The sequence below is a fragment of the Oratosquilla oratoria genome, chromosome 30 (genome assembly GCF_046742065.1).
Source record: "Oratosquilla oratoria isolate Oo_2021 chromosome 30, ASM4674206v1, whole genome shotgun sequence".
NCBI classification, from domain to species: domain Eukaryota; kingdom Metazoa; phylum Arthropoda; class Malacostraca; order Stomatopoda; family Squillidae; genus Oratosquilla; species Oratosquilla oratoria.
Window position 1 is genome coordinate 14,247,298 of NC_134806.1, and position 25,011 is coordinate 14,272,308.

At 38.8% G+C, this 25,011-nt stretch overlaps 1 protein-coding gene across 4 annotated transcripts in view; it reads left to right on the forward strand.

Annotated features, from left to right (window-relative positions):
* Positions 1–25,011, forward strand: part of LOC143041028 (uncharacterized) — a 173,171-nt gene that overhangs the window by 9,314 nt on the left and 138,846 nt on the right. For all 4 annotated transcript variants that reach the window (XM_076212616.1, XM_076212618.1, XM_076212615.1 and 1 more), the window contains exon 2: positions 12,089–12,186. In XM_076212616.1, the coding sequence (XP_076068731.1) occupies positions 12,089–12,186 (98 nt within the window). The remainder of the gene's footprint in view (positions 1–12,088; positions 12,187–25,011) is intronic.

Sequence of the window (25,011 nt, forward strand, 5' to 3'; positions counted from 1 at the left end):
ACAGTGCTTCAAGGTTAAGAGTAGAGAAGTGTAACATGGCATAATATCTGGTAATTTTCTAGAAGTGCACACCTACCTAATATAGTATTAGAAAAGTAAATATTAATTTTGTAAATTATAATGCATCAACATAATATACGTTTTTCTTGGCATAAATCAATAACAGAAAACTTTGGTAAAAGCAATATACAAACAAATGAAGTCACAGCAACTCCTTGAGACACCATTTTTGTTTTTATAGGTTTTGTAGGTCGAAGACGACATAGATGACCTCTAGAATTACAGGTACTGCATTACTAAATGCAGGTTAGGTTAGAATAGACTGATTTATCATAATTTAATTTCTTTGACCTCCACATCTAGCGGCTAAGTTCGTTTGTGTATAGTTTTTAGCAACTTTTTCTGTTAATGATTTTCACTAAGAAAAACGTATTACATTGGTGTATTATAATTTACAAAATTTACATTTAATTTTCTATTGCTATATTGCATATGTGTGCACTTCTTAAATTTACCCAATATCCAAAAATGTTTAGGAGGCACTTGAGCCCAAAGTACAGTGGAGTGTGACAGTACCCACTTGGACAAGTTTTACGTGTCCTATATAAAATTTCTGTCAGTTTACCAGAATTTCTCCAATAACAAAAATTAATTGGAGCAGCTTACTTTTGCTGATGGATATTATGATAGAACTGGTGAAGCTAAAAGATTGAAAGCACCATAGAAGTAAATAAAAAGCACACCAGATTGCAAGATTTGACCAATATTTCACATGTCACATTCTTTCCTTGTTTCTTATCACTGATAATTAAGGAGGTAGATTAGTGCCAGGATTTATATAGCTTACTTAAGGTCCCTGTATGCTATACTTTTCATTACACATGTAAGTCACATGCATATAAGATATACATACTCCAATTTTGGTAGGCATGTTAGAAAAAGCTAGTGTTTATCCCTCCCCACCATCAGAAAAAAAAATCCTAGTCTTCATAATCCTCCTCATTATCAGCTTATTTTATAGCTTATTATCTTATCATGCATATTGTACTCCCAAGTTCAACAGTTTATTGAGAAAGTTTGGTCATATAACTTGGGCTTTGATGGCAAAGGAAATCAAGACAAATATACAAGGTTATAATTTCTTGTCATTTCATCACAGAGAATTTACACAAAGGAATGAATATACAAGGGTGATATGAGAATCGTGTACAGTCTTGATCAAGTAGGTTTGTCAATGTGGGGTCTGGTGATCCCTGCCCATTGTCAACTCTTGTGGTCTCTCCCAGGGTAGTCTGCCCCCCACTGGGCCAATCTCATTTATCATTTGTTTGTCCAGTTGTCACAAATTCTGCCATTGATCTTGCTTGAATGAAGTTGCCCATCCTGCTGTCTGTGTTTTCTTTTCTTTCTTTTCTTTTTTTCCTGTAGGTGTGTGCATACACTGTTACTTTTCTATTGTGAGAGGCATCCAGTATTGGTGAAGCTTCTGTATTCACTCAGAGTCTTTAGTTTTCTTTTTGATATTCCATGGTAATTCTTGTGGCAAGAGGCATAAGATATGTTCTTCCACTCTATCAGCATGTAGGAAGAGAATAAAGTCTAGTGTCACAAGATTTTTTTTTTTTTTTTTTTTTTCTCCTAAAAGCTTTTAGAATATGCAGTGAATTTTTTTTATTATGTCATTAGTAAGTTCTGAGAGGACAACTACTCACTAGGATGGATTCTAGAATATGAAATGTATATATTAACCACTTCGGTACAATGACACATATGCATCATGAGGTGCAAGTGGGTACATGAGAATGCTGGTGTCAGTGTCTTGATATATATATGCAAAGTAGTGAACACATGTACCCGTGTTCTTATTAGCATATATATCTATCTATCTATATAAACTGGTTTGATCATGTTTTCTGTGTTTATTATTACTCACGGTAAAAGAGAATGAGTAATACAGCAGCGACTTTATATTCTATAATGCAAGTAGTGTGATGCATCATACATATGACAGCTGATGCTGCACGCGAGAATTTAACTCGTACTGAAGTAGTTAAACAATGGGGTGGGAGTACACTGCTGTGCCAAATCCATAAAAATCAGGTACAGTAAAATTCCTTTTATCTGATCTTGGTGGGACCTACCCTAGATTGGATGTTTAGAAAAGTCGGATGATTGGACATACACTAACAGATTAAAAAGAAAATCACTGGTTTGGGACATTTTCATTTATTTACGGTACAGTAAAGCATAATCAACAACACAGCAGAGTGGAGGAGAAACAACCACCAATGGCCAAATGTAAGCAAACACTGAAATGCCCACGAAAATGGCAGCCAACCTGAGTGCCATGAGTCAGTAGTCAGTAGTGGCAATAGCAACAACTAAACAACCACTCAGTGGTCGGATGTTTGGACAAAATTCAACGTTTTATCCAACTTGGGACGTTGAAGAAAAAATCAGATGTTTGGACTAGTTGGATGTTCGAAGGTTGGATAAAAGGAATTTTACTGTACAAGAATTACAAAATCATGTGGTATGAAAAAATAGAAATTGTTTAGAACAAATATAACCAGAAATATAAGAACTTCAATAGAGTTGTGTACAGCATACCGTCTAACGTGTCCATTTTTGTACTATGGGAAATGAGTTTAGGATTAACCACTTCCATACGGTGACGCCTACATAGGCGGCATGAGGAGCAAGTGGGTACTCAATGATGCCGACATCGCCATCTTGATTATATTTATTGTAGTCGTACCTACGTAATTTCCATTCTCTCTAAACTGGCTTCATCAATTTTCTATGGTTATCAAAATACACGGGTGAAAGAGAACGAACGATTGAGCACTGACTTTATTTTTTATAATGCGATTACTATGACGCAACATCGCACGTTGGGCAGCTAATGCTGCTTGACGTGCGATGTGCCCTGGAGTGAAGAGGTTAAGCAAATGAATAAAAGACCACCAAAGGGATACAAGAAATCATAGAACATTGCTGTCGGAAGTAATGCACTTCAATGAATATAACCATTTTCCAAAATGGGAGGAAGCTACACTTACCACAAGTATTATATAACTACATGAGGAAAGTCATAGGACTAGTCATATGTGCTAAGGACGAAGCAACTAACCATTGAGACGTTTACTAGCTGGGCATTCCCCAAAATGCATTTGGTTTCACATGGGATCAATGCAGTGGTAAAGAGAGTAACTTGGCAGGTATTTAAGATGTAACAAATTCTCTCCCTTTGATACAAACATTAGACCCAAAAATTAGAGATGAGGAATATAGCTTTCACCTGTGTTCTTTCTTGCCTCCTTATAAATTCCACTTGTCAAAATGGAACATCTATATGTATGTGTATACACATTTTCTCTCTCTCTCTCTCTCTCTTATTCTCTTCTCTTGTCACCTCTTCTTTTCTCTCCCTCTTGTCTCTCTCTATCTTCCTCTCATTAATAGACTCTTGCTCACCTTTTATATGGTCACTGCAGTCTGGCTGCTCTGTCTATGGATAAAGAATGAGCAACAGCAGGGGTCTAGTTCTTTTCTATTTCCTCCATGTGTTTATGCCAATTTTTTTTGTGTAATTATTTGTGATTTTTATTGGAAACTTGTTTGAGGGGAGGTCATGGATGGTTCACCAACTTTCCCATGTTGATTGTATTTGGAGTGTTAGCACAGTATGTCTGGGGAAGTTTCTTGTTGGATGTGTTGGGGAGGTTGTCTAGTAGGATGTTTGCTGAAGTGTAACATGTTTCCTCTTGAATCTGCCCTCTGTTTTTAGCCAAATTGATCAATCGCCAATACTGAAACAGCATCATAATAGAATTAAGTAGAGATATATACCATCTGCCCATGATGGAAATATCATGCAAGTACACAGAACACCATATCATAGTCCATTGTGATACAATACAATACAGACAACTGTACAAAATTTCTTCATTGGGTGAATTAATGGACCAACCCAAGGATTATTATTGGATACCTTGGGGGCTGCATGTCTTAGTTGTCCCCACAAGTTCACTCACCCCACCTCTGCCTTCCACACCTTTTTACTAATCATTCATCACTCATTCTTTCCATTTGTCCACACCGTCCCGATACCTTTTCATCAGCCCTATATGCCATCTCCTTATCCATTCCCGCTCTCCTCCTCGCCTCCTCATTTCTCACTTTATCCAACCTAGTAACCCCTACCATACTTCTCAGACATTTCATCTCAAAAATATTTAAACTTTTCCTTGCTGCTTTTCTTAAATTCTGAGTCTCTGTTCCACACTATACTGTCAACACAATCGCCCCTTCATACCATCTCCTCTTTGCATCCATTTCCAGATGCCTATTTTCATAACACTTTTTAATCCCCCAAGACATTTACTTGCTTCTCTCCGTCTACAGTTTACCTCAACACGTACACATACACAAAAGGACCTGGGAGTGATTATGTCAATAAATTATTTTGGAGAGACTTAACTTATTAAGATCAATGAAAGTGGCCTTCGGCTACATGGATGAAGAAATGGTAAAGAAAATAGTGGTTACACTAATAAGACCTAAACTAGAGTATGCTGCAACACTATGGGCACCTAGCACAAAAAAAAATCAAAGAGCAGCGACAAAATTGGCACCTACACTATCAAATTTGACATACAAACAACATGCATATACCAAGGCTTTTTCCCCCTTACAAGGGAGGTAGCCAAAAAGGAAAAGGCATCAAATTCCCACCCATTCCATCCCTAAATACACACACACACACCCTCCACCCTCCCTCTTATCTTAGCACCTCCTGGATGATGGGTCATCCCTGCACCTTATCCACTGCCCTGGGTCAGAAGCAGTGTTGCAAGACACAGCACATCCACAGCAAGGCCGCTTCATTAAATCGGCGACCCCCACTCTCCATCCCCCCATGCATAAAAGGAGAAGACGGGGAGAAATCCCTTTGGGTTGCATCAAATTTTGCTCACACATACTACCTCATCTCCCATCCCCCCGCCCATTCCACCTCATGCAATCACAACATCATCCATATACAACCATTCTCCCTTCACCCCTGTCTTTTGTCCTCTCCCGTCCTTCCTCAACAGACATTCCCCTCTTCCTCAAAGCCCCCTTCACCCCATCCATCCACCTCATGTTCACTCCCTCCACATCTGCCTTCCATACCTCTTTTACTAGTTTTTCTTCACTCATTCTTTCCATGTGTCCAAAACATCCTAATACTCTTTCATCAACCCTATCTCCCAACTCATAGAACATAAGAGAGGAAGAGAGAAGGAGTTTGAATGTGTTTGAGATGAGGTGTCTGAGAAGTATGATGGGGGTTACTAGGCTAGATAGACTGAGAAATGAGGAGGTGAGGAGGAGAACATACGAACAAAGATTGGAGAAATTACATCTATCAACACTGGAACAAAGAAGAGAAAGAGGTGATTTGTTGGCCACTTAGAATTATGAAAGGGATAGAAATTCTTGATAGAGACAACTTATTAAAATGGGACAGAAGAGAAACAAGAGAACACAAAAAGAAGCTAAAGAAGGACAATTACAGAAGAGATTTGAAAAAGAATAGCTTCCCACATAGAGTGATTGATGTCTGGAACAAACTAAACAGAGAAACAGGGAGTGCCAAAACTATACATACATATACCAAGGCTTTTTTCCCCCTTACAAGGGGGGTAGCCAAAAAGAAAAAGGCATAAAATCATTCCCACCCATTCCATCCCTGAATACACTCCAAAAACTATACAAGATTTTAAGGATAAACTAGATGCGGAGAGGTACGAAAATGGGTCACCGTAAGCATAGATCTCGTCCCGTAAAATACAACTCAGTAAATACACACACACACACACACACACACATATATATATATATATATATATATATATATATATAAACTATAATTCTCTTACATTTTCTGATATTTCAATACCAATATGAAATTGTGGATCATTTGTAAATGAACGCACACATGACCTAGGAGTGAACAAATATGTGCCAAAGACTAAAAAAAAGGGTGAAGCAAAAACAGCACTGGTTTAACAGATTGTGAAATTGTGTTAGGGGAAGTGAAGAAAGAAAAGAACCAGTAAAATAAAAGAAGCTAGGAATGAGTGTACCAGAATTTGCAGGGAGGAAGAAAGCGATTTTGAAAGAGTTGTAGATAAATGCAAAGAAAACCAAAACTGTTTTACAGGTTTATAAATGGTAAATGAGACACGGGGAAGAAATCACCAAGTTAATAGTAGATGGTGAGGTCTTTGAAGAGGCCTTAGCTGAGGCAGAAATAATGAATGAAGGTTTCCAATTGGTCTTCACAAAAGAGCACAGTTTTTTGGAGAAAAGCAAGGGGAGCAAAAAACCAGGTATAGCAGATATAAATGTAGAAGTGAGGGACATGTCCAGTCTCCTGGGATCATTGTATGTGACAAAAGCTTCAGGACCTGATGGTATCTCAAACTGGATACTTGAATGTAGGGAACAACTAGTAGACAAGATCCATTGAAAGAAGGCATTGTGCCACTTGATTGGAAAAGTGCAAATGTGATGTCAATTCACAAAGGTGGAAAATAGGAAACATCACTGAATTATAGGCCGGTATCACTAACCAGCACATCAATGAGAGTATGTGAAAGGATTGTGAAAGATCAGGGGACCAAATGTCTTGAAAAGATGAACATTTTGACAGTTTGGCTTCAGATCTGGAAGGTCATGTGTATTGAACTTTTAAGCTTTTACTCGAAAGTGATGTACTGCAAGAGGGGTGGGTGGACTGTGTGTACCTGGACCTAGAGGGGCATTTGATAAAGTACCTCACTGTCAACTTGTGCAGAAATCAGAGCATGTTGGAGGACTGAGAAGCAAACAACTAGAACAGATTAAAGACATTTTGAAGGGAAGATACACGAGGACAATAGTAATGGGCGAGATGTCAAACTGGGGAGCAGTGATAAGCAGAGTTCCACAAGGTTCAGTGTTTGCACCAATAATGTTTTTTGTCCATGTTAATGACATGATGGAAGGAACAACAAGCTACGCCAACATGTTTGCAGACGACACAAAAATCATGATTGAAAAATGAGGAGGATGATAGAATATTGCAAAGAGCTCTAGATACTATTTTTGCATGAAGTACTGGAAACTGACAATAGTGTCAAAAAGCCATCCTTAAACTATTCCTTGGGAAGCGAACTCATTACAAAAGCAAAAGAGGAGAAAGACTTGGGAGTCTTGATAAAAACATCCTGTCACTTGAGACATATCAGCAAGATTGTGGGAGGAACATACAGACTACTACAGGATATTAAAGTGGCATTCCATTATATGGATGAAGAGATGATGAAAAAATTCATCGAAACCTTGATATGTCTGAGACTGGAATACGAGTCAGTAGTATGATCCTCACACAGAGTGAAGGATATAAGCAGGAATGAGAGAATGCAAGGGGCAGCAACCAAACTAGTCCCCAGCCTGGCAGGTAAACCATAGAGGAAAGACTAAAAGTACTGGATCGTCAACTTTGAAAAATCAAAGCGAAAGAAGTGACATGATTACAGTGTTCAGGTCACTAAAGGGGATAAATTGCATTGATAGAAGAGATTTCCTGATTAAAGATGGAAGGGCTTTAAGAGGTCATGGAAGTAAATTAAGACCACATGTCTAAAGAATGTAAAGGCATAAAGTTTTCCATGTGTATATATATGTAGAATAGCTGAGAAGGTGATATAGCCCAAGCTCAAACAATACACGAGTTCAAATCTAATTATAATTGGAAATCAAAGATATAGCTTAAGTTGGAATCATACTGAATTTTAGTCTGTTAGAAAATTAGAGAATAGGAGATTGCAACAAGTGGTGCTTCTTCCCTGTATGCTACATTTAGGTAAATACATGCACACATATGCTTGTGGTGGAGATTGTACCGTTGAGTGTTGTTGGGGTGGAGATTACAATTGATAAGGGCTCATGATACTTTTCAAACTGAGGTTTTTCCTTTGCTGTGTTAGAACTCTTTACTATTAGGTAGTTAGAACCAGTTGAAACCAGTTTCTACTGGGTCCAAAATGAAGAGGATATTGGCATGCCTGAATTCTTATTCTTTATGTGACTACTGTGGTGACCTGTTGTAAATCCTAATTAATGGAATTGTATTCTCACTATCCTAACCTCAGTGCATATGTGTGTAGAGGGGGGATTTCTATAAGCAAGTGTAGTTCAGTGGATATTCTACAGTTGATCAATGTTGGGGGGGCGGCTTCTGTATAATTAATCCAAATTTGTTGCTGAAAATAACTAGTTTAATATATGTTGCTTATCTTGAAAGATAATGTAATATGTATACAATGAGAACATCATCTGACAACACACTGTCTGTCTCTCCCCCCTACCCCCATTATGGGACTAATGTGACTGATGAAAATTGGTTAGGTGAAACAGGTTAACTTGTTTAAAGTGAACAGTGCCACCAATGATTTTTCAGGAAATTCAATTATCCTATTTTGTATTGGTCTATTTTCTAGTCCTTTGAGATGTATTGTGTTTTCTTGGTTGTGATTTGTTATTGTTAATTCATATTTGTATGTGAGTGCTTTGATGTGTATTGGGTTTGGGGTGCTAGGGTTATGCACAAAGAGATTGTACAGCATTGGTAAAGATATTTCAGCAGGACCTTCAAGGTCTTTGCAGTAGTCTTACAAACATCTCCTGGCCTTTTTCTTGGGAGATCTGGGTCAGCAATGCCAGTGTCATGGCAATGCTTGGTCTGTCTCTGCACAGAATGCAGTGGAATGCTGCTAATGTTTTAAATTTCTTTGTTAGACTTTCCTGTCTACCAGGGCTTCAATACTTGCCAGTTGGTCCTTCTTTGAGTCATTTCAAAGGCCCATTGCTCAGCGATAACACAATAATGCAAAGGAGTAAGGGAGATAAAAACACATTATTCACTGAGAAGAGCAAAACACATCCATCCACCACAAAGGCCAGTGGTAATTGATCTACACAAGGCTTTGTGACATCATTGGTCTTGCTAGCCTGTACCTGCCTCTGGCTCGCCAATTTTCCTGACATATTTGAACCACTGTTTTAAGGGGTGGTCTCTTCCTCACTATCAGAATTGGCATGAGGCATGATGTGCCAATTTTGGTGGCACTGTATGTGAGTGCTTCAATGTGTAATGGGTTTGGGGTGGTGGAGTTACATACAAAGATGCTAACAGGATTGGCAATGATATTGCAGATTCTAGGATACCACTGTACAGCCTCTGGTCTTTAAGAGGAGTTGATTTTGTAGCACTGCATCCTCTGTCCACTAGTAAAACTATCAGTCATTTGTTGTTACTAGTAGGCACTCAACCCTATCTTCTGTCCTCTCCCTTCCCTCTTCAATGGACATTCTCTTTCCCAATGCCCCTTTTACCCCACCCATCCATTTCATCCTTGGTCACCCCCCTCATGTTCACTCCATCCACCTCATGTTCATTTTACTTGTACTAATCTTTCATCACTCATTCTTAACATGTGTCCAAACCATGCCAATACTCTTTCATGAACCCTGTCTCCCAATTCCTTTTCCACCACCACACTCCTTCTCACCTCCTCTTATCTCCCTACCATACTTCTCAGACATTTCATCTTAAACACATTTAAAAAAATTCTCTCTTCCTGTCTTATATTCCATGTGAAAGACTTGGAAAAATAAATTGCCAACAATCCCTTGTACATTTAGACTAAGGTAATTTGAACTTTTGTTGATTATTGATTATATATTTATTCTGCCATTTTTAGCATACATGTGATGGGGAAGCAAATTATGTTGCTGGATAAGAACATTATATAGTTTAGTTCCATGTCTTACCATTAGGATAGATACCCCATTCATAGCTGCAAGTGCAACTTGCAATACATTCTCCCAAAATTGAAATACTGGTCAGTCAATTCATTGCCATGAATCTTTCCTGCAAAAGACATATAAATCCCAAGAATGTGGTCATGGCCATTGGGTTGACTCATAGTTTACTTAATGAAGAAATGTAGTGTTGTCTGAAATGGATGAGTGTTGAGCAGTGTAAGATATGTTTAGTGTGTCCGTGTGGTAACTGCATCTAGGACATATAGAATCTATTACAATGTCTATTTAGTATTGTTATTGTTCCATTCCAGGGTGATAATTTGTATGTGTTGTATTTTGTCACTGGTATCGAGGACAGTATTGTACCGTAGAGGTGGTGAAAGGGAGACTTTAGGAAGATAGTTCAAAGGAAGGATAGAGTGTGTTGAGTGTTACATCATTACATCCTGTAGGTTGAGGCTGTGTAATGTGATGATAGTGTAGGTTTTGAGTTTCGTGCATAGAAGTTTGCCAGCCAATCATATTATGTGCTACTCTAAGGATAGTATTTTTGTTTTGTGAGTGAAGTTGGCCAGTTTTGGTAATTTTGGAAGAGCTAGTTATTCTTATGGGTTTATTTTGAACTACAGTCACCTCTAAGGATAGTAATTTTGTTTTGTGAGTGAAGTTGGCCAATTTTGTTTATTTTGGAACAACTCGCTATTCTTTTGGCTTTATTTTGAACTACAGTCGCCTCTCTCCAAATGGAGGTATTTTTTTCCTAGAGGACAGGGCTAGCCTACCCACAAAACTGTGGTTGAGGAAGCTGTGTTACTTGTACAGCCTGGCATGCAAAAAAATTCACTAATTTGCAGAAACACACAATATTATCACACACAAATAGAGTGCATATGATCACTCACAAATTACTAAAACCTGTTCACTATAACTTGTCAAAAAGGCACTAAGTAAAACAATGGCATTGCATGGCAGGGGCATCTCATATCACTGGTGTGTGAAAATGTAAACATATGCAAGCTACACAGTAACAGTGTTACCATATCTCAGCGTAGTGTTGCCATGGTTCAGTGCAATGTTGCTCTAGCTCATTGCAGTGTTGCCATGGATATGCGCATAACCTGCGGGTACATGAAACCTTACCCTGCCAATGGCAAGTAAGTATCTCAATACATGAACCGCTGATACACAAAAATGTGGTTCATAAAGCCATATTAAGGGAGGGGTGACTGTACTCTCTTTTGCTTTTTCTTCATTGTAGAGATCTGTGGTGTGGATGCATTTTAACAAGTTGTTTGTCCACTGTGATGAGTGTTTCTCTCGTATTCAAATTCTGTGCTTGTTACGGATATGAATATTTTGAGCTTTTCATCTTGTCTCCCTTTAAAGTTTCTTGTGTGGAGGGTGAAGGTCATTTATGTCAAATATAAGATTTTTGGTGAATGGGGTAGGTTGGCCATTCAGTAAGAAGTTGGGCATTCCCTAGATTCATGGTTATCAGATGACCTGTGTTACTGAATATTTTTGTGGGGATGCTGAAAACCTCTTTTGTGGCAGACATTTTTCCATTTATCTCAAATAATTGATATAGATATGGTTCATAAGTCTAGATTGAATCTAGCTATTAACTTGTACAGTATATTTCAACCAGGTAGCACAAGTTCATTGTCATGTACATTTAATTGTAGTATAATGTCATACATAAGATGCTTTCAGTCAAGTTAAAATCATATTTCATATTACTGGTTGGGTCTCCGTACTCGTGCTGTCATAATACATCTTTTGCACTTAAAATGGGATTTTCTGCTGTGTTGTAGCCCACCATCACCACTTTGGCTATTAGATACTCATTGGTCATGTCTACTACCGTAGCCCGTGCAGTCTGTTATGGTGGGTGCAGTAGACAGTGTGCGAAAAATTGGCAACGGTAAAATGGTATCCAAGGTGCAGCAGCCATCAAATGGAAACTCTCGAAACAAATATCACCTTCACACTTGTCCACCATAACATAGGAAATATTATAAACAAAAAAAATGTGTTATCATAACTTACTTCAAACTATAAACAGGGCACATTATTTCAAAATTACATAATCTCGATGTCTAAAATGAGTAATTGCATATTGCAGATTAACTTTTATTAGTATATTGATCTGCTTTTACTGTGTGCAATGAATTTTCTATGACTAAATAGGACTGTTTGCTTAAAATCTTATTTTTTCTCTTTACAGCCAAGGATTGATCCCCTCCAGCTTCTCAAGTGTTTAAGTGTTTTATTGAACCCAAAGGGTGGTATCAAGTCTCGATTGGAGGTGCCGAGGGTTGCAGGGTAAGTACCTGATTGGTTTTAAGTTGTCTCACTGGATGATACTGATTCTCTTGTTCTGACTTCTGCCATCTTAAATCTACTCATTTCCGTTACATCTTTGTAAAGTAAGGGATCAAACTAATCCCAAGAAACCCCCCAATCTATATCAGATGGCATTTTATCATCTATTGTGGCAGATATTAGAACATATTGTTTTTCTTCTTGGCACCCCTTTACTATGCATGGGTTAATCCCACTTCCATTACTACATTCTGCACCAGTACAGTGCTTTTCATACTTTCTTTTTCTGGTGAATGCCAAAGTGAAAGGATAAGTTCCATGTCGTATGGAAAGATAGCTGTAGGAAGTGGCTCCAATGCACAATATGAAATAGAAGATATGTCTGCCAGTTACCGGGGAGCCATGGGTTGGTCAATCTGTTGCCCCAGGTCTTGACTTGGCTACCTCCCTTATGAGGGGGAGATCCCTTGATGTAGATAAATTAACAGAAATGTACATTAAGAGCAAATATTTTGTTGTTCCCTAAACTGTCTGGCCAGGCAGTTCCATCTCCCTTAGGAATGCCACAGCTGGAATGTGGTTTTCCCAGAAATCTTTATAGAGTGTATATTGTGTTGTTGGGGTGCATGATTGTGCACAATGCAGTCTTCCATAACGTCTTGTATAGTATGGAGTGAAGTGTTAAGGGGGCCTCACACGATCAATATTATTGCGCAATATTCTAAATTGTGCAATATTATTGACCGCTGGGCTGACACCGTTTGCCATTTAGGTTGCGACTAAGGGTTCTAGAGATCACTATCTCCTTTTCCAACCATCACGAACCATCCCTACCCCGTCAATAATATTGTACAGTATGGAATATTGCGCAATAATATTGATCGTGTAGGGCCCGCTTTACATCCTGGGCATTTGTCTGCAATGCTGTCATCCAGCCTCTTCTGGTAGCTTAGGAGGGCTGGATGGTGGCCACACCATAGTCTGGCAAAGTGGACTGTCCTTTCAGGGAAAAGAGGATTCAGAGGGATATCAGGCATGCAGCAGTGTGTGGTCTCTCAGATTGTTGATGGAGGAGTGAGTGATATGATTATGGATATGCTTCTGGATGCTGGTATCTGGTGGTTGTGGAGGAAGAGAAAAGATTGTTTATATGTAATATAATTTGGGTGTTTTGATGTTTCTTGGCATGCGTGGGTGTTCTGTTGTGTAGTGGGTACATGTGCTGTGTTTGTGGCAAGTGTTTGTGTGCCTCTCACATCAAGGTGATCCTTGACCTTGAGGACTTTCCTTTTTTGGTGTAGATGGTCTGTAGGTCTTGTATTTGTGCAGCCTGTAATTGCGTTTAGGGCTTTGTTTTGTATGGTCTGAAGGGTGTTGTGTATTAAGGGCCCATGTGGGGCTCACATAGTTCATCACTGGTGTGGCAGTGTCTGTCATGGAACCACCTCCCAACCGCAAGAGTTGGGGGCCAATCAACCACAACATATCCCTACCACTGGCTTTCTTGCAGGTTGCACTGGTTCCTGGCAAACATGTTGAACAGCAGGCTTAACCAACATTTGATAAAATATTATTAAACCAGTCACTGAAAATGTAATCATTATGGATAAATAGAGCCTTTTGTGGAGTAGCACTTGTATTTTATTTAGATTTAAGTTTGAAGGGAGGTACAGTAATAGACTGGCTAGCAAGGTTGTATAATGTGTGTCTAAGGGAGGGTAGAGTGCCAGAGGACTGGAGGAGTGCTTATATAGTACTGCTTTACAAAAGGAAAAGGGATAAATGCGGATGTAGTAGTTTCAGAGGATCTGTTTGTTGAGTTTAATTGAGAAGGCAAATGGGAGGGTTTTAATTGAGAGGATTAAGAGAGAAATAAGAGGGAGTAATTGGAGAGGAACAGTGTGGGTTTAGGAAAGGAAGGGGTTGCATGGATCAGATTTTTGTACTAAGGCAGATATGTGAGAAAGTTTTAGCATAAGGTAAGGATGATTTTTAGGCCTTTATGGATTTGGAAAAGGCCTACGACAGGGAAGACAGGAAGGCACTGTGGGAGGTTTTACTGATATATGGGTTTGGGGGAAAGCTGTCAAGGGCAGTCAAGAGTTTTTATGAGAATAGTAGAGCCTATGTTAGAATTGGAAATGGAGAGGGCAAGTGGTTTGAGGGAATGTCATGTCACCAAGGCTGTTCAATGTATACATGGATGGGGTGGTGCGGGAGGTAAAGAGACAGGGGACCAGAGATTGTTAAAGAAAATGGAAAAAGGTGGGAGCTGACCCAGTTGTTTGCTGATAACACTGCTTGTGGTAGGATCATAAGAGGGATTAAGGGAGTTAGTGATGGAGATGAGGTGGGCATGCAACTGAAATTGGAGGTGTATGTGGGTGATGAGATGTGGCAGCAATTTGGAAGTACACCTGAAAGGAGAAAGGCTGGAGGAAGTGAATAGCTTTAGGTACTGGGGGTTGCATGTGGCAGGAAAGAGAGTAATGGAGTGGAAGTGAATTGTAGATTGAAAGAAGCAACAAAATCCCTTGTGGGTTTAAAAAGTGTCATGAAAACTAGACATCTGGGAATGGATGCAAAGAGGAGACTATACAAAGGTGTGGTTATGCTGACAGTATTGAATGAAGCAGAGACTTGGAATTTAGGAGAGGCAGAGAGGAAAAGTTTAAATTTGAGATGCAATGTCTGAGAAGTGTGGTAGGGGTTACAAGGTTGATTAGAGTGAAAAATGAGGAAGTGAAGAGGAGAACGGGAGGGGAAAAGGAAATGGCTGATGAAAGAGTATTGGGATGATTTGGACTCATGGAAAGAATTAGTGAAGAAATATTAGTAAAAGAGTTGGGAAGGCAGAGGTGGATTTAATGAACTTGAGGGGATGGCCAAGGATGAGATGAATGGATGGGGTGAAATGGGCATTGAGCAAGAGGGGGTCTGTTGAGCAATGAAGGAAGAAGGCAGGAGATAGGGGTGAGTGGGGAATGGTGGTGTATAGATGATACTGAGATGCACGGAAGGGAGGGAGTGGTTATGTATGAATGATATTTTGACAGAGCCCAAAGGGATTTCTTCCCATCTTCTCTTCTATCTGGATGAGGATACAGAGAGGGGGGCAGTTGCCAATTAAATGAAGCAGCCTTGCTGTGGATGTATAGTGTCTTGCTTCATTGCTTCTGACCCAGGGCAGTGGGCAGGATAGGGATGACTCTTCATCTATGAGAGGGTGGTGGGTGGGAGTGGGTCCCTGCTTTTTGACTTCGCTATGTCCCTTGTAAAAGAGAAAATAGTCCTCGGTATGTAGATGAAGTTTGAACCCTCATGAAGCAGAATGTGGGCTTTGCCAAGGATTTGATTGTTTATGAAACCTGAAAGAATTTATTGAATTGTGGTAAAGGAGTTATGCCATGTATAACCATGTGGTGACTAATGCAAAAACTAGACAGCACACAAAACCAGTGCTGCCATGTCAAAACTCATTTGGAGGGCTTCAAAGTTATTATTTTTATGAATATATAGTATGTACAAGGTGTCCCAAAAATGTGTACACACTTTAAATAATTGTAAAGTAGGTGTTTATTAAAATAATTTTAACTTTCAAAATGTAATAGTATTTACAAAAATCATTTTATTGTTTTGTCATCACCTGTTTTCAAACTGACATCCATTCTGGTCCGGACACTGCCGACGACGCAAAGCAGTGGAATCGCACACATCATGAAACAATTCCTTTGGCATTTGCGTTGATTCACATTCAGTGGTTGCTCTCAATTCAGAGACTGTTGCATGTCTCATAACATAGACTTTGTCCTTTAAAAATCCCCATAAAAAAGTCTAGTGCTGTGAGGTCTGGTGAACGCAGAGGGTATTCAATGAAACCCTTCTGTCCAATCCACCTGTTTGGCAAGATCTCATCAAGGAAGGATCTAACATAGCGATGGTAATGTAGGGGTGCCCCATCTTGCCTAAAATAAAACTCATTTTCAAAGTCTTCTCTAATGCTTGACATGACACTGTTGTGGCAAGTTCGAGTAAATGGGACCAGTCACAGTGGCATAAAAAAAGAATGGTGGCAGTTAATCGAACCATTTAATTTGAATGTGGCCTCGTCACTTCACACAATCTTTGTTGGAAAGTACTGTATGTATTTTCTGTACATTGTTCCAAGTACCACTCACAGTACTGTACTCTTTGGTCTGAATTGTCGTTATTAAGAGCATAGACTAATCTTGGACCATAACTTTTTCAATGACATTTCATAATGTGATGGACAGATGATTTTGAAATACCTACCTCACAACTAGCTTGCCGCACTGACTTTCTTGGACTAGCTGAAATGTTTCCAATACTCTTTCTTCCTTTGTGAGATTCGTCAATGTCAGTGGTCTACCTGAACGAATCTTGTGGTTGTTCTGAAAAGTTCCATCATCTTCAAACTTGTCTAATTCAAGTGATGGTAACTTGCATTGGTGTTCTTTTTGAAACTCCCTCCAAAATTGTCTTTGCACTTCAACTGCGTTTTCATACTTCCAGTAGCATTTTAGAATTAATTTCCTTTCACCAAATTTTAGTCTGGCTGCCATCAGTAATTCCAATGGGTTTCGTCTGCAAAGCAAAAATAAATGATTGAATTATCAACTGCCAAATTGTGTGTACAGTTTTATATATATATATATATATATATATATATATATATATATATATATATATATATATATATATATATATATATACCCTGTATATCAGTTATTCTGATGAGATGAAATATAAAACTCAGCAAGTTGTCGGTTTATATATTTGATTTCCGTTGGTGAGCCTGGGTAACTCATTCCAAAGAAAAGTCGTTGGTGTGCAACATTTTTCCCACATGCCAAATAGTTGCTCACCTCTGCTCTAGGTACAGTGAGACCTCTCATTAACAGACGTTAATTAGCTGTGTTTTCGGTATTTTTGGTGCTGTTGTTTCGTGCGTGCAATCACAATGCCACCCAAAAACCACTCCAAATCAACGGATTATTCACATCAACAGACACCGTTACCTCCCTTTTAGTCCGTTAATGAGAGGTAGTACTGCACTTAACTCCATCCTGACATCTTATCCTTTACTGCTGCTTTCGTATATCATCTTTGTAGAAGTCTTGTCCATTCCAAGGGACTTCCATGAAGTCCTCCAGTAAGCTCCAATTTTTACAGTACTCATTTGTGTGGTACTTAGTTGAAGACTTTTACTAGATATAGATACACACAGTTGACCCATCTCTCTTCAAGCTCACTAACTGCCCTTGAAGAAAACCTTGTCAGATTTGAAACATACGATCTTTCCTTTTTTGTATACAAGTTAGTTTTCTACCAAAATATCTGATTTTTCTAGGTACCTAATCTCACACAAGTTAGGTATGTTGGTCAGTGACATAGGTCCAGAGGTTCTTACTTGCTTTCTTTCATATAAATTGGTACCATATTGACCCTGTTCCAATCCTGAAACACTACCCCTATTAACCCACTTCAATATGAGTCAAATTCTCATGGGCAGCTTTAGCTGCCGGATGTACGATGATGTATCACAATACTCACTTTATGAAATGTAAAGTTACAGCTGTAATACTTGTTCTCTTTCACTCTGAATGTTAATAACCACAGAAAATATGCTCAGGTCAGTTCACAGAATATGGGAGTCACTCATCTAAAACTACAAAATAAATATAATCAAGATACCAATGCCATCCTCCTCATATACCCATTCTCTCCTCATGATGCCTACGTAGGTGTCACCATATTGAAGGGGTTAATGAACTCAGTTGGGCTATGAATCTTGTCCATCAGTTCTTTTCATTATTCCAAAGTATACAGTTAGAGATTTCAATGATTTATATTAATTTTCTCTACATGGGATGGATGGAAGGGGTGAAGGGGGTTTTGACCAGGAGGAGGATGTCTGTTGGGTAGGGAAGGGGGAAGGTGAGAGATAGGGGTGAGTGTGTGTGGATAATGCTATGATGCAGGGAAGGTAGTGGGGGGGGCGGTTGTGTGTTAATGATGTTTTGACACAGCCTGAAGGGATTTCTCCCCATCTGCTATTTTTCTGCATGAGGGGGCAGAGAGGGGAGGATTGCCAATTGGGTGGTGCAGCATTGTTGTGGATGTGCTGTGTCTTGCTGAATTGCTTCTGACCCAGGGCATTGGGTGGGATACAGGAGTGGGCTATCGTCCCTGAGGGGCTGGGATGAGAGGGAGGAGGGGGTGGCAGATGGGAGTGGAATGGGTGGGGATGAAGTGGGTTGGGGTGGGTATATGCCTTTTGACTTTGGCTACCTCCCTGGTAAATGGAAAAAAGTCTGGTGTATAGATTGATAGAATTACAAATCAACCTCAGACTCACAGTATTACTAGTAATGTTTCAGACATAAGTTAGTGCACTGGCTTTTAAGATTAAATCCAAATTTTATTTTTTAGCGACAGAGTGCAAATTAAACCAGTTTCATGTGGTAATTGTTTCCGTATGATGCTGTAGGCCATACACCATAGACCAATATTGAGTAAGCTCTGTATGACAATGACATCTCCATACAATGCTGAAAATACAGCCTGTAGGCTGTAGACTCACAATGAGCAAGTTCAATACATCAATTATGTTTCCATGTGCAGCAGGCCCAAGACTTCCAATAAACATGCTCTGTGTGGAAATTGTGTGTCTGTGTGATACATCCTGTGTGATACATCCTGTCTGTGTGACACATCCTGTCTGTGTGACACATCCTGTAGACCATGAACCTACACAGAGTGAGCTATTGGAGTATGTCTTTTGCTTACCTTTTGTGTGGTTCTTGCTATTTCATATACTGAATTATGTCACAGGTCTCAGAAAATTTCTTAGTTCCCTTTGTTTTGTTTTTGTGTGTATGTGTATATATATTTGTGCACATGTGAAGATATATGGGATCAGGGAATATGTTCAGGGCAGTTGAGATTAAACGAGTAGTAGAGTATGTGTTAGAATTAGAAATGGAGAGAACAAGTGATTTGAGGGAAAGGTGGGATTGTGTCAGGAATGTGTCTATGTTGTCATGGCTGTTCAATGTGTACATGGATGGGGGTGGTGCTGGAGGTAAATGTAAGGGAAATGGGCAAGGGATTGGAGATAGTTAAAGAAAATAGAGAAAAGTGATTGGAGATAGTTAAAGAAAATAGAGAAAAGTGATTGGAGATAGTTAAAGAAAATAGAAAAGTGGAAGGTGAGCCAGTTGTTTGCTGACAACATCGCACTTGTGGCAGAGTCGAAGGAGGGGTTAAGGGAGTTAATGAGAGAGTTTGGGAAAGTATGCAATTGGAGAAAGCTGAAGGTAAATGTAGGTAAAAGTAAGGTGATGGGATGTACCAGGGGAGAGGATAGCAGCAATTTGGAAGCAAGTCTAAAGCCGCATCCACACTTGTTGCATTTCCACATATTGTATCATCTTTGTGTACCACCTAGTGATACGATATAGTGCAACAGGGTATTGTACCCACTTGTGTATCCGCCTGCTGTATACGGATATGCAACAAGTGGGTACAATACCCTGTTGCACTGTATTGTATCACTAGGTAGTACACAAAGATGATACAATACGTGGAAATGCAACATGTGTGGATGTGGCTTTAAAGGAGAGAGGCTGGAGGAAGTGGATGGCTTTGGGTACTTGGGGTTGCATGTAGCAGGACAGGGAGGAGTGCAGGTGGAGGTAAATTAGAAGATTAAAAAGTATTGTAAGTAATAGGCATCTGGTGGGAATGGATGCAGAGATTATATGAAGGGGTGATTGTGCCAACAGCACTGTATGGAGCAGAGACATAGAATTTAAGAAAGGCAGAGAGGAATAATTTATATGTATTTGAGATGAAATGTCTGAGAAGTATGGTAGGGGATAGAATGAGAAAGAGTGAAAGAAGGAATGAACAAGGAAGGAAAAAGGCAGGAGATGGGGTGAGTGGAGAATGGCTGTGTATTTACCTAGTTGTATTATATAGGAAGGGAGCTATGCTCGTAGTGACCTGTCTTTGTATCTTTCAGCATCTAGTTTGTTCTTAAATTCTTGTATAGTTTTTGCACACACTGTTGCCTTGTCCAATTTGTTCCAGACATCTACCACTCTTTGTGGGAAGCTATTCTTTTTCAGATCTCTTCACTAACTATCCTTTTTGAGTTTCTTTTCATGTCCTCTTGTTTTTCTTTTATCCTACTTTAATAACAGTGGGGTAATACTGTGATGCAAGGAAGGGAGTTGGTAGTGGATGGGGGGTTAGGGAGTGGTTGTGTATGAATGATATTTTGACACAGCCGAAAGGGATTTCTTTCCATCTGCTATTTTTCTGCACGAGGGACAGAGGGAGGGGTTACTGATTAAGTGAAGCAGTCTTGCTGTGGATGTACTGCGTCATGTTATATTGCTTCTGACCTAGGGCAGTGGGCGGGATACAGGGAAGACCCATCATCCATGAGGAGCTAAGATGAGAGGGAGGAAAGGGTAGTGGAATAGGTGGGGGTGGGTATATATCTTTTGACTTTGGCTACCTCCCTGGTAAAGGGGGTAAAAGCTCTTGGTGTATGTGTGTAATATATATATATATATATATATTATTGATGCCCTATTTAATGAAATTGTTAATTAATTCAAGAGCCTCCACAAAATACTATTGGCCATTAGCATAAAATATATACCAGCAGTGTACACAATTATATTGAAATATGTGTCTACACTGCTCTGCCAGGTAATGGAAAAGCACCTGATTTAGCAAACATGTCACTAAACCATGTATTCCACTATTGATTTTACACTTGTGTTAAATTGGGCTTCCGATAGATAGGGATTTGTTAAATCGGGCTTCTACTGTCTATGTATGTACATGTATACATATATATATATATACATATATATATATATATATATATATATATATATATATATATATATAAAATCACGAAGACCCCACAGTCGGAATAAAAGGAAACTTTAGAAGAATGTGGAACTTCTATATTAAGGCTAATAGCTATAGTCCTCTTCAGGAAGAGGGCTATAGCTATTAGCCAAAATATAGAAGTTACACGTTCTTCTAAAGTTTCCTTTTATTCCAACCGTGGGTTCTTCGTGATTATATATATATATATATATATATTATATATATATATATATATATATATATATATAATATGAAAGTTCTTGTATGCAGGTTGTATTTGCTCCTACTGTTCTATGGTAGCCTTTATTGGAAAGTGGTTCAATTGGAGGTCTTGTATAGTTTATATTTTGTGTTTGTAAGGCAAATGAGCACATTGTTCAGTTAGGGGATGTTACTCATAGGTTATGTTGAGGAGGTTGTCTCAAGGTTTCATCCTTAAACTCCATCCACTCAACTCACTACCAAACCACATACATGTAATCTGAATGCACATCACCTAATCTGACTTTATACAAGACAGCTGACCAAAGAGGACACAAAAAAAAACCCAGAACAAGTCCCCAGTCTAAACATAAACTCTAGCAACCACCCCACTAGACAACCTCCTCAACATAACATACAAGCAACATCCCCTGACATAACAACGTGCTCACCCTCCTTGATTCATTGAACTAAATCATTGAGAATGGGCACTTTGTTTTGTCAGGGAATGTTGCTTGTACGTTATGTTGAGGCATGTCTAGTGGAGTGGTTGCTGGAATTTATGTTTAGATTGGGACTTGTTCTTCTATTTTGTGATGTTTCTCCAGGTCACGTGACAGTATATGGCAAGTTGAACGCAAGTTATTTAAACTCTACAGAATGGAGCACTGAGAGTAATAATTGAATGTACCAAACCAGCCCCATACTGCTATTAATAATTAATAAATGATGATAATAATTCCTTCTTGCTACATTACTTCTGACCCAAAGCAGTGGGTAGGATACAGGGATGACCCATCATCCATGAGGAGCTAAGGTGAAAGGGGGGATGGGAGTAGGCACATGCCTATAACTTGGCTACCTTCCTTATATTGGGGAAAAACTCTTGATATATAGATAGATAGAATAATAATAATGCATAAGCAAAAATCCTTTCCACCACAAGAAAATGACAGGAACACAGTTCCATGTGGAAGATTTTAGTTTCCAAGTGCAAGCGTTCTTTCTGGAGTGGGGGGGGGTGTTTGATGCATCTTAAAGTATTATTTTGTATAGTTTGTAAAGTCTGCCAAGTTTGCTGATTGTTGGGAACTAAGTTGTGGAATAATGGGCAATCGTGGTTCTTTTGAATTATTTATAGACTTATTAGTTTCCTTCTGTAGTCTGTTCTTGTGATTGATTTTAATAAGTTCATTTTTGTATTGATTTTTACAGTCAGATCTTTGACATACCTGCTAAGGATCATATGAGTATGAAAAGTGAAGACTAGAAATTTAGGGTTCTTTTTTATTGGAAGGATTTGGCCATTTAATTCCCCCCCCCTCTCTCTCTCTCTCTCTCTCTCTCTCTCTCTCTCTCTCTCTCTCTCTCTCTCTCTCTCTTCTCTTCTCTTCTCTTCTCTTCTCTTCTCTCTCATTCTCATATTCTCTCATTCTAGTTTGTGTAAGCTAGCTTAGGTGTCCTTGGCAGCTTTGTAATTACTATGCTGGGTTATCATTATCATATCACCTGTGTAGATGAGTGATTTGGTGTTATGTGGATGTGGTGTTGGAAGATAACTTGTGAAGAGATGCGAGTATTTTCTCCTTGAACAAGAACTTAGCCATTTCTTGTCTTTGTTGTGAATATCTAGTTTTATTATACATACATATACCAATGGCTTTTTCTCCCTTACAAGGAACCAAAGTCAAAAGGCATAAATCCAACCCCACTCTTTTCATCCCCACATACTTCCTATTCACCACCCCTCACTCCCTCTTTTCTTGGCTCCTCCTTATGAATAAATATGTACAGTACTACCTCTCATTAACGGACTAAAAGGGGGGTAACGGTGTCCATTGATGTGAATAATCCATTGATTTGGAGTGGTTTTTGGGTGGTAGAGTGATTGCACAGCACTAAACAACAGCACCAAAAACACCGCAAGCACAGCTCCTTAACGTCCGTTAATGAGAGGTAGTACTGTATATAGTATTCCCTTGTTATCAAAAGAAATTTTCTGTGAATTAGCTATTTTAAGTATTCCTAAAGTAAGCAAAGCCAATTTACTCTACCATACCATATGTTTGTATTGCGCGCGCCTGAGCTTGCTTAGTTTGCATTCTTGACACTTTAGTACATGTGTTCTAACGTGAGCCCTTTGGCATGGCCTGGGAAAACCCGAGGAAACCCCAGTTGTTGACATATCTAGCAATGACCTGCACATGGCAATATGTCTCACTGTTATTCTGTACATTATCTATTTATGGAATATATATATAATATATATATATATATATATATAATATATATTCATAACGTGACTGTATGGTGGTAGGAATGACTGATGGAAAGATGACATAATCTCCATTTTGTATGGCAATATGGCTAATGTGAAATTGCCAGGCAAAATGGAAACTTTACTGTCATTGTCATTCCCTCAAATCACAAGCTATTCCTAACACCATACAGTCATGTTATGAATATATATATTCCATAAATAGATAATGTACAAAATAACAGTGAGACAAATTGCCATGCGCAGGTCATTACTAGATATGTCAACAATGGAGGTTTTCCTGGGCCACACCAAATGGCTCACAATAGCATCGGCATCCTTTCTCTCGTGTCCATCATTTTCAGTCTTTCAACCCCTTTTTACTGAGATGTATTATTGATTATTGCCAAGGCTCCCAAATGACATGCATTACCTCCTCTGGGATCTAAACCTTAGAGGGAGGGCAAGATGAGTGCTTACATTACTTGAAAAGAATGAAATGCAAAAAAAGAATAAGTGGTATGAGCTTTGCTATCAGGATACAGTAAGTCCTCGTTATATGGTACATATGTGTTCTTGAAAACCTTACCGCAAATTGAAATTACTGTGTACCGAACCCATTATAACATGTAATAATAGGATATGGCAGATGTAACTTCTCCCTGCTCTTTCCTCTTCAAAATACGAGCAGATACCGTATCTGTGAATTTTTCTTACTGTAAATAGAATCGAGGGTAGTAATGACCAAATACTGTAACTGTGAATTTGCCGGATAAAGAATTACCGTATAAGGAGGACTCACTGTACTATACTGTAATACTGTACAGACTCATCAACAAACACTTCACTAATGAAGACATAAGTTTATTTTTTTTCACTCATTATTTATATTTTTATAGGAGGGAGGGAAGAGGGTGGAGGGGAGTGGAGTGTGATAAGGATGGAATGAGTAGTTTTTATGCCTTTATTTTTTGGCTACCTCCCTTATAAGGGGGGGGGGAACCTTTGATATATGTATGTGTATATATATATATATTTATACATTTATTTAGCATTGTATAGGGAAAAAAATTAATACATAAAAGTACATTAATTAATGTACTTTGACTAGGGAGACCTGTGCTATTCTGTAAATAGTTGTACATGACTGTATCATTATTGACAGTTTTATTATTGACAGCTGTTTCAAGCTGTTGATAATGAGAGTGTACTGTAGGTTTATGTATGTATATATGGTTAGGATAGATGGGTAGTTTCATTGCATTTCTTTATGCCAGTAACCTTTTTATTAGCTATATGGTGGATAGTTTTGAGATTAGTTTGGAGGATGCAGGATTTTCAGATGTTTTGCTTGAATTGAGTGTGGGTATTATATGGGCACTTATTATGGAGTAGTTGAAGATATTTAAGTCTTTCATAGCATTTGGACCAAG